Source organism: Coregonus clupeaformis, chromosome 10 (assembly GCF_020615455.1).
Source record: "Coregonus clupeaformis isolate EN_2021a chromosome 10, ASM2061545v1, whole genome shotgun sequence".
NCBI classification, from domain to species: Eukaryota; Metazoa; Chordata; class Actinopteri; order Salmoniformes; family Salmonidae; genus Coregonus; species Coregonus clupeaformis.
The window spans coordinates 39,508,565-39,523,994 of record NC_059201.1 but is presented as its reverse complement, the minus strand read 5'-3'; the positions used below and the strand labels follow the sequence as shown (position 1 = coordinate 39,523,994).

General features: G+C 39.5%; 1 protein-coding gene across 37 annotated transcripts in view; it reads left to right on the top strand.

Moving 5' to 3' along the window:
* Positions 1-15,430, top strand: part of LOC121575170 (gastrula zinc finger protein XlCGF58.1) — a 29,713-nt gene that overhangs the window by 5,339 nt on the left and 8,944 nt on the right. For 6 of the 37 annotated variants that reach the window (XM_041888092.2, XM_041888100.2, XM_041888094.2 and 3 more), the window contains 14 exons: positions 3,226-3,309; positions 3,813-3,896; positions 4,263-4,346; positions 4,923-5,006; positions 6,404-6,487; positions 6,895-6,978; positions 9,305-9,388; positions 10,370-10,453; positions 11,111-11,194; positions 11,740-11,823; positions 12,118-12,201; positions 13,018-13,101; positions 14,006-14,089; positions 15,070-15,153. In XM_041888092.2, the coding sequence (XP_041744026.1) occupies positions 3,226-3,309; positions 3,813-3,896; positions 4,263-4,346; positions 4,923-5,006; positions 6,404-6,487; positions 6,895-6,978; positions 9,305-9,388; positions 10,370-10,453; positions 11,111-11,194; positions 11,740-11,823; positions 12,118-12,201; positions 13,018-13,101; positions 14,006-14,089; positions 15,070-15,153 (1,176 nt within the window). The remainder of the gene's footprint in view (positions 1-3,225; positions 3,310-3,812; positions 3,897-4,262; positions 4,347-4,922; positions 5,007-6,403; positions 6,488-6,894; positions 6,979-9,304; positions 9,389-10,369; positions 10,454-11,110; positions 11,195-11,739; positions 11,824-12,117; positions 12,202-13,017; positions 13,102-14,005; positions 14,090-15,069; positions 15,154-15,430) is intronic. The other 31 variants (XM_041888108.2, XM_041888103.2, XM_041888090.2 and 28 more) reach the window with 27 other exon arrangements.

The following is a 15,430-nucleotide window of genomic DNA, read 5'->3' as shown; positions in this document are numbered from 1 at the left end:
TCGGAGGACACACGACTCTCGACCTTTGCCTCTCCCGTGTCCGTCCGTACGGTTGCAGCGACGGGACAGGGACTGTAACTACTACCAATTGGATACCACGAAATTGGGGAGAAAAAAGGGGTAAAAACAAAAAATATCTTTATGCTAGGACAAAAGCAATGTGTCATTCATATAGGTAGAAATGCAAACTTCCTATACAGTTACAGTGCGTTCAGAAAGTGTTCATACCCCTTGACTTATTCCACATATTGTTGCAGCCTGAATTCAACACTTATTAAATATATTTTTTTCTCACCCATCTACACACAACCCCATAATGACAGGTATAACATGTTTTTAGAAATGTTTGAAAATGTATTTAAAATTAAATAAGTAATATCTTATATTCATAAGTATGCACACCCCTGAGTCAATACATGTTAGAATCACCTTTTGCAGCGATTACAGCTGTGAGCCTTTCTGGGTAAGTCTCTAAGAGCTTTGCACACTTGGATTGTACAATATTTGCACATTGTTCTTCAAGCTTTGCCAAGTTGGGTGTTGATCATTGCTAGACAGCCATTTTCAAGTCTTGCCATAGATTTTCAAGACAATTTTAAGTAAAACTGTAACTAGGCCACTCCGGAACGTTCACCCTCTAACCCAACGATAAGCCTTGCTGTCCAATTTTTTTAATTAATCTTGCGCTGTTGGCGGTAGGTGCACCCGATTCAGCTGCCCTGCGCGCTGAGTAGGAGACATGTTCCCATTTTGAACCATTTAATGTCTGAAGGTATAATCATTCCATTCCCGGGGGGAGCAAATCAAGTGCACCATAGGCCTACCGCTGGCCAATCGGATCACTCAGATTGCTGTGTCTGCAGTAACGTAGCAGGTGTAAAATAATGCTACAGCAAAGTTGATACTGTGAGATTTCTAAACTTTTAAAACCATGACTAGAGCGAGATTCTCAGCGAATATAGCAAAGAGCTGCTGTTTTTATGAGTGAGTTCATTTTAAAGTTTTTACTCAGCACTGTCAACACTTTCTATTCAATACCTTTATAAGCCCTAAAATGTGCTTCTCCCTACTTCCATTCAGCGCTACAACCAGCTCTGCAGCTGCAATGAATGACTAGGAAAGTGTATAGATAGGCTTGGTCATAGGAGTAACAACATGAATTTGTGCATGAGGCGGTGCAACTCGAGTTTCGCCATTAGCTGGAAAACGGTGTCCCTTTTTGGTCAGTGGAAGAGAGAGCGGAAGGACGTTGAGAGGCGGACCCGTAGTCTGCTGCCCTCTCCCTCCGCAGAGACTGATCATAAGATACAGGCTCCATCAGCCCAGTGAAATAAAAAGCAAATTATTTAAACGTATGCTCACTTAGCTGTTTCTCACAAGTAATACAACAACTGCTCTATTACCGGTGTGATCATATAGCCTACCTCAAATGTTGAAATATATATATTTTTTAATGGTCTGACAAGAACAACAATGCATTGGCAGGGCAATTCAAGCAAAGCTAATATGCGGTGATAATGTTTTGGGCCTATAGCCTACTGCACAAACCTCATTCCTACAGTATTGTTTTTAATAAGTTAATGTTGCAAAGGCTTACATTTTTTAAGTCCTGTTACAAAAAAATTAATGGTAGATCTCGGCTTGCATTTTGACTCAGTGATCTCGACTCAAAGGTTGGTGACCACTGCTCTATGATTGTGCCTGTGCTTAGCTCTATTCCGTTTCTTTTTATAAAAAAAAAAAAAAACTCCCTTGCCGATGACAAGCATACCAATAGCATGATGCAGCCAACGCGATGCTTGAAAATATGAAAAGTGGTACTCGGTGATGTGATGTGTTGGATTTGCCCCAAACATAACACTTTGTATTCAGGACATAAAGTTAATTTCTGTTTTGGAATATTTTTTATTCTGTACAGGCTTCCTTCTTTTCACTCTGTCATTTAGGTTAGCATTGTGGAGTAACTATATAATGTTGTTGATCCATCCTCAGTTTTCTCCTATCACAGCCATTAAACTCTGTAACTGTAAGTCACCATTGGCCTCGTGGTGAAGTCCCTGAGTGGTTTCCTTCCTCTCTGGCAATTGAGTTAGGAAGGACGCCTGTATCTTTATAGTGACTGGGTGTGTTGATACACCATCCAAAGTGTAATTAATAACTTCACCATGCTCAAACGGATATTTAATGTCTGCTTTTTATTTTATTTTTACCCATCTACCAATGGGTGCCCTTTGTGTGGCATTGGAAAACCTCCTTGGTCTTTGTGGTTGAATCTGTTTGAAATTCACTGCTCAACTGAGGGACATTACAGACAATTGTATGTGTGGGGTACAGAGATGAGGTAGTTTATTCAAAAATCATGTTAAACACTATTATTGCACACAGTGAGTCCAAGCAACTTATTATGTGACTTTTTAAGCACATTTTTACTCTTGAACCTATTTAGGCTTGCCATAACAAAGGGGTTGAATACTTATTGACTCAAGACATTTTAGCTTTTCATTTTTAATACATTTGTTTTTTAAATTCCAAGAAACATAATTCCACTTTGGCATTATGGTGTATCGTGTGTAGGCCAGTGACACACAATCTCTATTTTAATTCATTCTAAAGTCAAGTGCTGTGAATACTTTCTGAAGGCACTGTATATGTATTTAGCAATTCTAGCACTTAAAATGTTTAAAACTATCAGACTCATGTGGCAAAAGTCAGTCTCTTGCCAACAGAGGGAATGGTCTCTTGATGTCCAAGCCTTGCACATGACTTACTGGTAGTTGTTCATGGCTAGGTAGCACAAATGTAATTGATAATGGCTTGAAGTTGGTACAGATTGTTACTGATGATTTTCATAGGTAAAAACAAGTGCCAAATAACTTATTTTGATGTCAGTGAAGGGTTTCCTCTTTCATTTAATTTGTTACACAAATTGCCAGCTAACATTTCTGTGGTAGATTCCCGATGTTTGTTGCTATTGAACCCAAATAGCTTGTGTTAATTAAACTTGATTGGGCATAAAACATTTTCTTGTTTTAACCTTAAATGCATGCTAGAGTGTTTGTCTTCAAGGGGTTAAGACATGGCAACAAACATTTTACCTCTAGTACTAATCAGTCCTTACATTTTTATGAAATGTATATGGTTGTAGTTTGGGATTTGGGTATTGTTTTGTGTTCCACTTTATGCAATAGGAACACTAGCTAATATATTGATACTCTGTGTGCATAGGGGTGAAGCCGTATGCTTGCAACATGTGTGACATGAGATTCTTCCAGCGTTACCACCTGGCGAGACACAGCCTCACTCATACGGGTATTGGTCCGCACACCGTACCCTTCTTAACAATAGGTTATGACAGTGATGCTGCACTTAAGCGCCAATACACAGGTTTCTTATGTTGTACTTGCATAGTCTGGCATAAAGCCACAACAAACTATGGTTTTAGAACTGCTTAACAATTTGTGGCTTTCAATTAACATCTCTGGATTCAAAAAAAATTCTAAACCTGTTTATGTTTTGACATTATGGGATATTGTGTCTAGATTGATGGGAGAAAAAACGATTTAATCAATTTTAGATTAAGGCTGTAACATAACAAAGTGGAAAAAGTCAAGGGGTCTGAATGCTTTCCGAATCAACTGTTGAATAATGGAATGTCTCAGTGCGAGCTTTGCATGGCTATTGTGACGTCTCAGATCATTTTCATTGCTGCCATTGTTCTGGCATGTCTGGCTTTCTTCGATGAGTGTTTAAAGGACTACTTAACCATAGGGCTAGATGCAGACTTTTCTAAAGTTGGTGCTCTGTGTGTGTAGGGGTGAAGCCATACGCTTGCTCCATGTGTGATCAAAGATTTTTCCAGCGTTACCACCTGGCGAGACACAGCCTCAAACATACGGGTATGGGTCCGCACACCATACCCATCTCACATATGTAGGCTACACCAGGTACACCAGTGAAATAATCTCACATAAGAACATCGAGTTTGTATTGTTGCAAACAATTAAATATTGCAGATAGACTCCAAGAAGCTCTTTTATAGGAACAGCTTTATTTGTTTTTGCAATATTATGGACAAGTTTCACCGCTGCCACTACTTTAAAATAAAAATAAGTTTTTCAAAAATGTTGGTCCATATTTTGGTGTCTGGCACAATACAAACACAGTTAATACATGGATGATGTTCTTAAAACAAGCCTTATATACTCACATGACTGGTGTAAGTGCTCTTGGTTTATTTATTGACTGGTGCTCTGTGTGTATAGGGGTGAAGCCGTACGCTTGCTCCATGTGTGACATGAGGTTCTTCCAGCGTTATCACCTGTCGAGACACAGCCTCACTCATACGGGTATGGCGACTGCTCACTGTTCCCTTATTACTCAGTGTATTTTTATTGGAGCTACTGACGCAACATTATTCAGTTGAATATACATGTTAAGTCCCCAACAGCCCCATGAATTGTCAAATGTTCTGACAAAACATATTTGTAGGGTTAGGCTACCTTTTTTAGCACTAAATTATACAGGAACTTCAGTGTTGGATGTCCTTCTGTTGGTAATCCCTTCTCAATGTGAATGGAATAAAGAGGCTTTGTTGGAAACTACTGTCCACTGGAAAGAAAAATCTAAAACTCCATGTTATTCTATATTAGAGAATGATGTGACCTGTTAAGAATGTGTTTTATACATCCGTGTTTTTTCTAGTCAGTGAACCAAATGTACCGGTAATTGCAAGTACTCTTAAGGGTAGAGACACACTTATGGTTTTTCATTGTATTTCCCCTATAAGTGATTTGTTTATACAATTGTTTAAATTGTAAAGCAGGAAATCCAGCATGTTAATGTCTAGAATAAAAAAATCAGGGAATGCATATTTTTAAAACTGACAGAAAGATGGCTAATATTTGTCTGCTCTGTGTGTTTAGGAGTGAAGCCGTATGCTTGTTCCATGTGTGACATGAGGTTTATTCAGCGTTACCAACTGGAGAGACACAGCCTCACACATACGGGTATGTGTCCTCACTTTAAATCTCTCCCTCTCGCTTCAATCAGGCATTGCAGATGCCATGCATGAGCCCCACTGCAATGTGTGGTTAAATGTGTCCCCTATGTCATGTTGGGTATAATGGAATTTAATTCATACATATGGCTGCATCAAACTCGAGTTTGTATTGTTAAAGGCATTTAATTTCAAAATCAAAGCCTTGTTTCCTGTCAGATCTTAGAGAAAGATGTTGAATATTGTTTTATGTAGGCAAAAGATTTTCCAAGCTAACCTGTTTACAGAGGACTATGATAGATGTTTATCAAACCCTCAAATCATTGCACAACATTTGTAAATCGGCATCAGATCATGTTTAGAAATAAGGCTTGTTATAGTGAAACGAACAATTTTAATCAAGCCCCAGGTCCGATAAAATCTTTGAACCCCCATGTTGGAATTGAGCTTGAGGTCTCGCTAAGAGCCACAACTTTCGGCTGACTGCATTTAGTCTTTCAAAAAATGTCCTATGGAAGCAGTCTTTGATGGAGTTCAGGATAGCAGGAGAATCGGACAGCTTCAGGAGTTTGAGACGTCACAATAGCATGCCAAAAATCACATGGTTGTGTCAATGTGTTTTATGTTTAAATATGTACCAACTGCCTAAAATGTTCACATCTAATGTTCAAATGAACAGCATGACGTGAAGCCATGTGTCCACCAGCATTTTCACCCAAAATTCTAACCTGACTCAGCAAAATTGCAATTGTTTTTAGCTAAACCATTGGTAGCTAGTAGCCACGCTTAGGCTACAACAGTGATTTTGCTGTGTATTATGGCGGTGTATTAGAGCATTACCTTTCTTCGCATTGCCCATTGAACATAAACTGCCCAATACTCATTGGGCACTTAAATCTAGTCCCAATTGGATTAGTAGATTGCACCTTTTTGACCAACCGCTGTAACAAGATTTTCTGTTAAAAAAAATTGGCTGGTGAACAAGACCAAAACTGTGCTAAGCTTATTTAGCTGCAGTAAAGGAATAATCCACTCAACAATCTTTTGGTATTTCTTTCATTAGTCCATTGTTGATACAGTCCCAAAATGTTTTGCATGTCAGCGATCAAGTTTTCAAGATATAGGACTTTCAAAAAGCAAATTGTTACTTGCCACATCATGGTGATGCAAAATGCTTCATATGATGCAAAACACTTCATCATGATTTTGTGGCAAGTGACAATTTGCTTTTTGAAAGTCCTATTTCTTGAAAACTTGATTGCTGAAATGCAAAACATTTTGGGGCCATCAACAGTGCACGAATGGAAAAAATACCAAAAGCTATTTGAGTGGATTAGTCCTTAAAGATCGATCATTTTTGGCAGTTGAACCTTTTTATACTAAAGTTGGTGCTCTGTGTGTGTATAGGGGTGAAGCCATTTGGTTGCACCATGTGTGACAAGAGGTTCTTCCAGCGCTACCACCTGGCAAGACACAGCCTCACTCATATGGGTATGCACCCGCTCACCATATCCCTGGAATTAAACCCTAGTATACAGGGTTGGCAGGATTTATTAATTAGTCATGCACAAAGAAAAATATTGTTTGCAAGTTTGATATCTAAAAAAGTTCTTAATTTTATTTCCATTAAGGATGAGAAGGGTTAGTTTTGCCACCAGGTGACATCATCAGCTCATGTGATGTGTTATGGTTGTGGACTAAAGCTTTGGAAAAAAACATCAAATGTCTCACTTCATTGGGGGAAACGTTTTAAAAGATTTTTGTGAATTCGTATTACGTTGCGGCAAGTACTGAAATTAGTAGTTAACTACCAATTGATTTACCAGCCAAGTATATACATACCTAAGCCTAAAAAATTCGAGGCACTGAAATAATATAATGATGCTCTGTGGGTTTAGGTGTGAAACCTTATGCTTGCACCCAGTGTAACATGAGGTTTGTTCAGCGCTACCACCTGGCGAGACACAGCCTCAAACATACGGGTATGGGTCCGCTCACTGTACCCTTCTCACATATAGAAACTAGTTAAGGATGTTAGTAAAAAATAGCACAGGCACACATTCAATAAAGATTTAAGACTTTGATCAGGTATTTGTTATGATAAATTAGTACTATATATTTGATAAATTTCTATGAATAATTATCGTGATTTGCAGTCCTTTACAAGTGAACTCCTTTGATGAAAAGTGTTGTATTGCTATGTTGTACTTGCGAAGTTCCCAGTAGAACTCGGTCATAAACCGCCACTAGAAAAACACTTTATTTTCGCAACTTTCGAAATTAAGGACTTTAAGAAGGCCTAGAACTACCACTAGATAATATCATCAGTTCATCTGTGTTGTATGAGATCATGAAGTGCAATTTCCTACGTTCTGAAGTCTGTGAATGGATGCCTTGTAAAATTGTGGTTAATCATAAATGAATTATGTTTCTTTCATTGGCTAATCCTACATTTGCACACCTTGCCAAAACCTTTTTGATAAACCCCAACAACCGCAAGCTATTAGATTCTAAACGGTGAATACTCTGGAAGTTATTGCATGGATCGACATCAGTGTTTTTATAAGATATCAATGAAGTATACAGTGCATTCGGAAAGTATTCAGACCCCTTGACTTTTTCCACATTTTGTTTACGGTACAGCCTTATTCTAAAATAGATTCAATAAAAACATTTCCTTATCAATCTACACACAATACCCCATACTGACAAAGTGAAAACAGGTTTTTAGATTTTTTTAGCAAATATATTAAAGATCAGATACCTTATTTACATAAGTATTCAGACCCTTTGCTATGAGACTCGAAATTGAGCTAAGGTGCATCCTGTTTCCATTGATCATCCTTGAGATGTTTCTACAACTTGATTGGAGTCCACCTGTGGTAAATTCAATTGATTGGATGTGATTTGGAAAGGTACACACGCGTCTATATAAGGTCCCATGTAGCTCAGTTGGTAGAGCTTGCAATGCCAGCGTTGTGGGTTCGATTCCCACGGGGGGCCAATATGATTTTTTATTTTTTTAAATGTATGCTATCACTTAACTGTAAGTCGCTCTGGATAAGAGCGTCTGCTAAATGACTAAAATGTAAATATAAAATGTCCCACAGTTGACAGTGCATGTCAGAGCAAAAACCAAGCCATGATGTTGAAGGTATTGTCCGTAGAGCTCCGAGACCGGATTGTGTCGAGGCACAGATCTGGGGAAGGGTACCAAAAATGTCTGCAGCATTGAAGGTCCCCAAGAACATGGTGGCCTCCATCGTTCTTAAATGGAAGAAGTTTGGAACAACCAAGACTCTTCCTAGAGCAGGCCGCCCGGCCAAACAGAGCAATCGGGTGAGTAGGGCCTTGGTCAAGGAGGTGACCAAGAACCCAATGGTCATTCTGACAGAGCTCCAGAGTTTCTCTGTGGAGATGGGAGAACCTTCCAGAAGGACAACCATCTCTACAGCACTCCACCAATCAGGCCTTTATGGTAGAGTGGCGAGACGGAAGCCACTCTTCAGTAAAAGGCACATGACAGCCCGCTTGGAGTTTGCCAAAAGGCACCAAAAGGACGATGAGAAACAAGATTCTCTGGTCTGATGAAACCAAGATTGAACTCTTAGGCCTGAATTCCAAGTGTCACATCTGGAGGAAACCAGGCACCATCCCTATGGTGAAGCATGGTGGTGGCAGCATTATGCTGTGGGGATGTTTTTCAGGGAGTTGGAGACTAGTCAGGATCGAGGGAAAGATGAACGGAGCAAAGTACAGAGAGCTCCTTCATGAAAACCTGCTCCATAGCGCTCAGGACCTGACTGGGGTGAAGGTTCACCTTCCATCAGGACAACAACCCTAAGCACACAGCCAAGACAATGCATGAGTGGCTTCGGGACAAGTCTCTGAATGTCCTTCAGTGGCCTAGACAGAGCCCAGACTTGAACCAGATCGAACATCTCTGGAGAGACCTGAAAATAGCTGTGCAGCGACGCTCCCCATCCAACCTGACAGAGCTTGAGAGGATCTGCAGAGAAGAATGGGAGAAACTCCCCAAATACAGGTGTGCCAAGCTTGTAGCGTCATACCCAAGAAGACTCGAGGCTGTAATTGCTGCCAAAGGTGCTTCAACAAAGTACTGAGTAAATGTCATCAATTTAATCAATTTTAGAATAAGGCTTTAACGTAACAAAGTGGAAAAAGTCAAGGGGTCTGAATACTTTCCGAATGCACTGTAAATGTGTATATACCTGAACTTAATATTGGAAGAATTCAATTGACGGAGAGTGGACCATAAAAATAATATGATGTTCTGTGTGTGTATAGGGGTGAAGCCGTATGCTTGCACCATGTGTGACAAGAGGTTTTTCCAGCGAGACCATCTTCGGAGACACAGCGTCACTCATATGGGTATGGGTCCATTCTGGTATACAGGGTTGGAACGATTTAGCCTATATGCTAGCTACTGCACGAATCAAGGATGGCCACGAAAACAATTTGTTTATGATGAAAAACAATTTGGATTGTTGGTTAAATCACAATTGTAGAGATTTTTTATTTTGTGCTACCATATGAAAACCCCCAATCCTACTTCTTGAAATCCGCATGTTGATAACAATGTTGCTTTGTGGATATTGTTGATCGTACTGAATGTGGTGTGAAGTTTATGGTATTAGATTATGAACTTCTCATCATCCAAGTGCAATTTCTTGCATTCTCTGCTCTGTGGGTGACACCTAGTAAAATTGCCTCATCCTAAACAAAAATTGTTTTATTGGCCATCCTTAATTCGCACATCTTACCAACACCTTTTTTTTTTTAAATAGACCCCAACAACCGCAAGCTATTGAGGTGGTAGTGTAATCAGATTCTTCTTGGTGAATACCCTGGAAGTTATGGTGCGTTCGATTGCTGTCGGAAATTTAAAAATATGAGTTCACAACAAGTGTAGTTACAAGTGGTGGGAAACTTGGGCCAGTATAAAGATACCCGAATTTCTGAGTTGTGACATATCGTCCTTGAATTTTAAACTTTTTGACCAAATATGGTAAAGCAAAGCCATTTACAATAATGTAGCTAGTTTGACCCACACTGTCTGGTTTGACACATTGTCAATGTAAGCAAGCTCGCAATGTTGGTTCTTTGCCATCAAGCTGAAATGTCATTGGCTGAAGAATTTGTTCCGAGCGCTGACTTCAAAAGCGCTTGTATTCACTCGTCATATTTACGACTTCACCACTGTGCAATATAAGATCCCGAGAACCATTCGAACACACCACCATTGACATCGGTGGTTTATCAGAAATAAATGTATACACACCTAAGCTTAATTTTGGAGGACTTCAGTCGATGGAGAGTGAGACTTAAAAACAATATTTTCTGTGTGTACAGCGGTGAAGCCGTTCGCTTGCACCATGTGTGACAAGAGGTTTTTTGAGCGCCACCACCTGCGGAGACACAGCGTCACTCATATGGGTATGGGTCCATTCACCGTACCCTTGACATTAAGATCAGGCTACACCTGAACCACAGTATACAGAGTTGGCAGGGTTTAAATGCCAGCCACAGCGCAAATTAAGGATGGCCAAAAAAATATAACTAGTATATGATTCATGTTGGATAAATCATGGTTGTAGAGATATTCTTCAAATTTGTATTTTTACTTTTCTTTCAACTCAATAATATTTTAATTGAGCAAGTGTTACCATAATTGATTTTCTTGCATCTCGTGGAAACACCTTAACGCACCCAATCCTGCTGCTTGAAATTAGCATGTTGATAACAATAACGCAGCTTGGTATTAATTGTTCGTAATACTGTATGTGGTGTGAAGGTAATGGTAAGAGATCACAAACTTGTCATCCAAGTGCAATTTCTTACATTCTTACATTTTGTTGGCCACCCTTAATTCACACACCTTGTCAACACCTTTTTGATAAAAAACCCAACAACCGCAAGCTATTGAGGTGGAGTATTTAGATTCCTCAGGGTAAATACCCTATAAGTTATTGACATCAGTGATTTTAATAGGAAATCAATGTAGTATAAATGTATATACCTGAACTTAATATTGGAAGACTTCACTCGATGAATAGTGAGGCATAAAAATAATATGATGTTCTGTGTGTATAGGGGTGAAGCCGTATGCTTGCACCATGTGTGACAAGAGGTTTTTTGAGCGCCACCGCCTGCGGAGACACAGCATTACTCATATGGGTATGGGTCCGTTCACCGTACCCTTGACATTAAGATCAGGCTACACCTAAACCCTAGTATACATACTCTCACGCACCAGACCCTTTACCCCCAAAGCTCGTAAGATCTGGAATACCATAGCGTCAAAAATTGCCTTCATTAACCCAATAGTAACAACGGGAGAAAGCCCTGGAAAATGTGGCTAGCTGCTTCAGTCCGTTCTGTCGTTTTTTTTTTTTTTTTCGGATAGTTGGTTTTCCCCACAAGCGCTACACATTGACGACAGATTTTGACGATGTATAGCCTGCAGGTCTTCTGTATTTAGATAGCACACCACATGTTTCTGATTTGGAGCCACGCCTCACGTTGATTTGCTAAAATGAAATAATTACAAACACGTCACTTTGTAAATTCACTCTCACTAAGGCCAGATTTTAGTTGTTTGTGTACCACCGGCTCATACACCACATAATGTTTATATGCAGTCATTTTAGTATACAGTTATACCTGAACAATAATATTGACAGAGTGAGAAACAAAAATAATATGATGTTCTGTGTGTATAGGGGTGAAGCCGTATGCTTGCACCATGTGTGACAAGAGGTTTTTTCAGCGCCACCACCTGCGGAGACACAGCATCACTCATATGGGTATGGGTCCATTCACCGTACCCTTGACATTAAGATCAGGCTACACCTGAACCTGAGTATACAGGGGTGGCAGGATTTATATGCTAGTTATCATACACAAAGAAATGTGTAGATAAGATATATTATTTGATTATAGGTTGTACCGGTATATGAAATTACATAATTTCCATACGTTTGGATGGACAGCAGTGGCTTTTAAATAATAACTAGCTTAAATAAAAAAACACAATATTGGAGTACTTCAGTGGATGGATTTTGAGAACTTAAGTAATATATTGTTTTGTGTGTGTATAGGGGTGAAGCCGTACGCTTGCACCATGTGTGACAAGAGGTTTTACCAGCGCCACCACCTAGCAAGACACAGCGTCACTCACATGGGTATGTCATTAAGGCTATTGGTGAAATGTTTGCATGTTAGGTTTGATATCCAAAACGCCCATAATTCCATTTCTCTTAAGGATGAGAAGGGCTAATATTACTACCAGATGATGTCATCAGCTCATGTGATGTGTTTTGTTATTTGGGGAAAAACAACTACACCGACTGTTCGATAACTCGCACCTCAATAGCATGCGGCTTTGGATAACTTGCGTTATGTAATTGTTACGTGTATTTTCAACCCGAAAATATTTGAATTGAGCAAGTTATCATAATTTTTTTTTTATTGAAACCTTCACAAAAAGTAGTTGAAGTAGGTTTACCATCTGAAAACAGGTCAGTTCTGCTCCGTGAAAGTAGCTTGTTGATACCAAAATGGCACTCTGTGCATATTATTAGTTGTCCTGTATTCCGTGTGACGTGGTGTTTTAAGTATGAGATGGTGAACTTGTCATCAAGTGTGATTTTCTACATTCTGAACCCAGTGGATAGAAACCCTATATTTTCTACCATAATTAAAATTGTGTTCTATATAGATAACACTTTATTGCTCAGCCTCAATTCACGCTATATAAAATAAATAAATGTATAACATTTAACTTGTGCTTTGTTGGACTCCAAAAACCACCGCGAGTTATCGAAGTGGCGGTGTAATTAAATTTCTTCAGTGTGAATCCTCTGTTATAATTGCATAGATTTACAACAGTGGTTAATAAACAATCAACGCATACACATTATATTCAACGATTCACACATCTTCAATGGATGGAGTGTGAAAAAGAAAAATAATACAATTTATGTTCTATGTGTGTATAGGAGTGAAGCCGTATGCTTGCACCATGTGTGACAAGAGGTTTTATCAGCGCCACCACCTGGCGAGACACAGCGTCACTCACATGGGTATGGGTCCACTCACTGTACTCCTGTCACTAAGACCAGGCTACACCTGAACCCCAGTATATAGGGTTGGCAGGACTTATAAGCTTGTCATGCACAAATAAATGTATAGGTGAAATGTATTGTTTTATATGTTAGGTTTAGTATCCAAATAAGTCCAGAATGTAATTACCCTTAAGGATGAAGCTAATGTTACCTCCAGATGACATCAGCACGTGATTTGTTGTGGATAAAAGCATAAAGAATGCATTGGCTAGAAATTACATTGACCACTCAGTAACCCATGCCTCAGTAAATAAATAAAAAACGGATGGTTGAGGAGATGTCTTCCAGAATTGTATGTGTGTTTTCAAACCAGACAGTTATGATAAGTGTTATTGTAATGGATGTTATTGGAAACTGCAGAAACTGGTAAAGATTTATTAAATCTGAAAACACCCAATACTGCTCAGTGTTACCGACTTGGCCACTTTGCACTAGAGTCACTAGATCTAGCAAAGTTTGGGATCCCTCCTCCCACTTTTGCCCCCTGAAAGTTACTAGGACAAATTCAGCAATATTAAAGGCATTCTCAGAGAGTTTGCCTCTGAGAGTTTTCAGGAATTAGCCTCCGGCTATGTGATGATCACATGCATTGCAATTTGGTGTCATCTAACAACTTCTAGTGACAAATTGTGCAGCCAATAGCTATTTTCCCCCAAAAAAGTTGGCAACACCGGTCATGTTGCGTGAAGGCAGAATGTTGATAATAGCCACGTGCATATTTTCAGTCCTGCTGTTTTTGTGCCTGAAGTTTATGGTAAACCTAATATTGGACGACATTAATATGGAGTGTGAGGCACAGCAGTAATGTATTGATGCTCTTGTGTGTGTGTGTGTGTGTGTGTGTGTGTGTGTGTGTGTGTAGGGGTGAAGCCGTACGGTTGCACCATGTGTGACAAGAGGTTTTACCAGCGTTACCTCCTGGCAAGACACAGCCTCACTCATTTGGGTATGGTCCGCTCACCGTACCCACCGTACCCAAGATCAGGCTACACCTGAACCCCAGTATACAGGGTTGGCAGAATTTATATGCTAGTTGTGATCAAATAAATATGTAGGTGAAATATGTTGTTTTAGATGTTCAGTTTGATACCCCAAAAAGTCCATAATGTAATTTATCTTAAGGATGGGAAGGGCTAGTTTTACAACCAGATGACATCAGCTCATGACATGTGTTGTGGTTGTGGACTAAAGCATTTAAAAAATGCATTAAACTTTATTGGGGAAAAATAACTACACTGACCACTCAGTAACTCATGCCTCAATAAGTTTCTAATTGGAATAACACACGGTTGTGGAGATGTCTTCCAAAATGTTAGGTGTATTTTCAAACCAGTTATGATAAATGTTATGGAATTGCTGTTATTGGAACTTGCAGAAACTCTTAAAGATGTCTACAATCTGAAAACACCCAATCCTGCTCAGTGTTGCCAACTTGGCCACTTTGCACTAGTCACTAGATCTTTTGGATCCCCCTCTCCTTTCCCCCCTAAAAGTGACTAAGGAATATTCAGCAACATTTAAGGAATTCTCAGAGTTTTACCTCTGAGAGTTTTCAGAATGTCAGTGACTTGCCTGCGGTGAATTTGCCTAGTCAGAACAGCAGCATACACACTCACTGTGCTGATGATCACATGCCTTACACATTTGTGTTGTGACATTATCACGCAAATACATTTTCTACTTCATCTACAATTTCTAGTGAAATATTGCGCTACCAATAGCTGTTTGCGTTCCCCACAAAAAGTTGGCAACACCAGTCCTGTTGCGTGAAGGCAGAATGTTGATAATAACAGCACCTGGTGCATATTGTCTGTTGTGCTGTATTTGTGTCTGAAATCTATGGTAAACCTAATAGTGGAAGACTAACAAGAGGTACGAAGTAATGTATTGATGCGCTTGTGTGTGTGTGTGTGTGTGTGTGTATAGGGGTGAAGCCGTACGGTTGCACCATGTGTGACAAGAGGTTTTACCAACGATACCACCTCTCAAGACACAGCCTCACGCATTTGGGTATGGGTCCGTTCACCGTACCCACTGTACCCAAGATCAGGCCACACCTGAACCCTTGTATACAGGGTTGGCAGGATGTATATGCTAGTCATCATGCACAAAGAAATATAGGTGAAGTATTGTTTTCAAGTTAGGTTTGATTTCCAGAAGAGTTTGGATGAGAAGGGATAGTTTTACAATTAGATTACAATCATCAGCTCATGTGATGTGTTGTGGCTGTGGACTAAAGCATTGAAAAATACATTGTAAAAAAATTGTTGGAGGAACATCTCCCTTA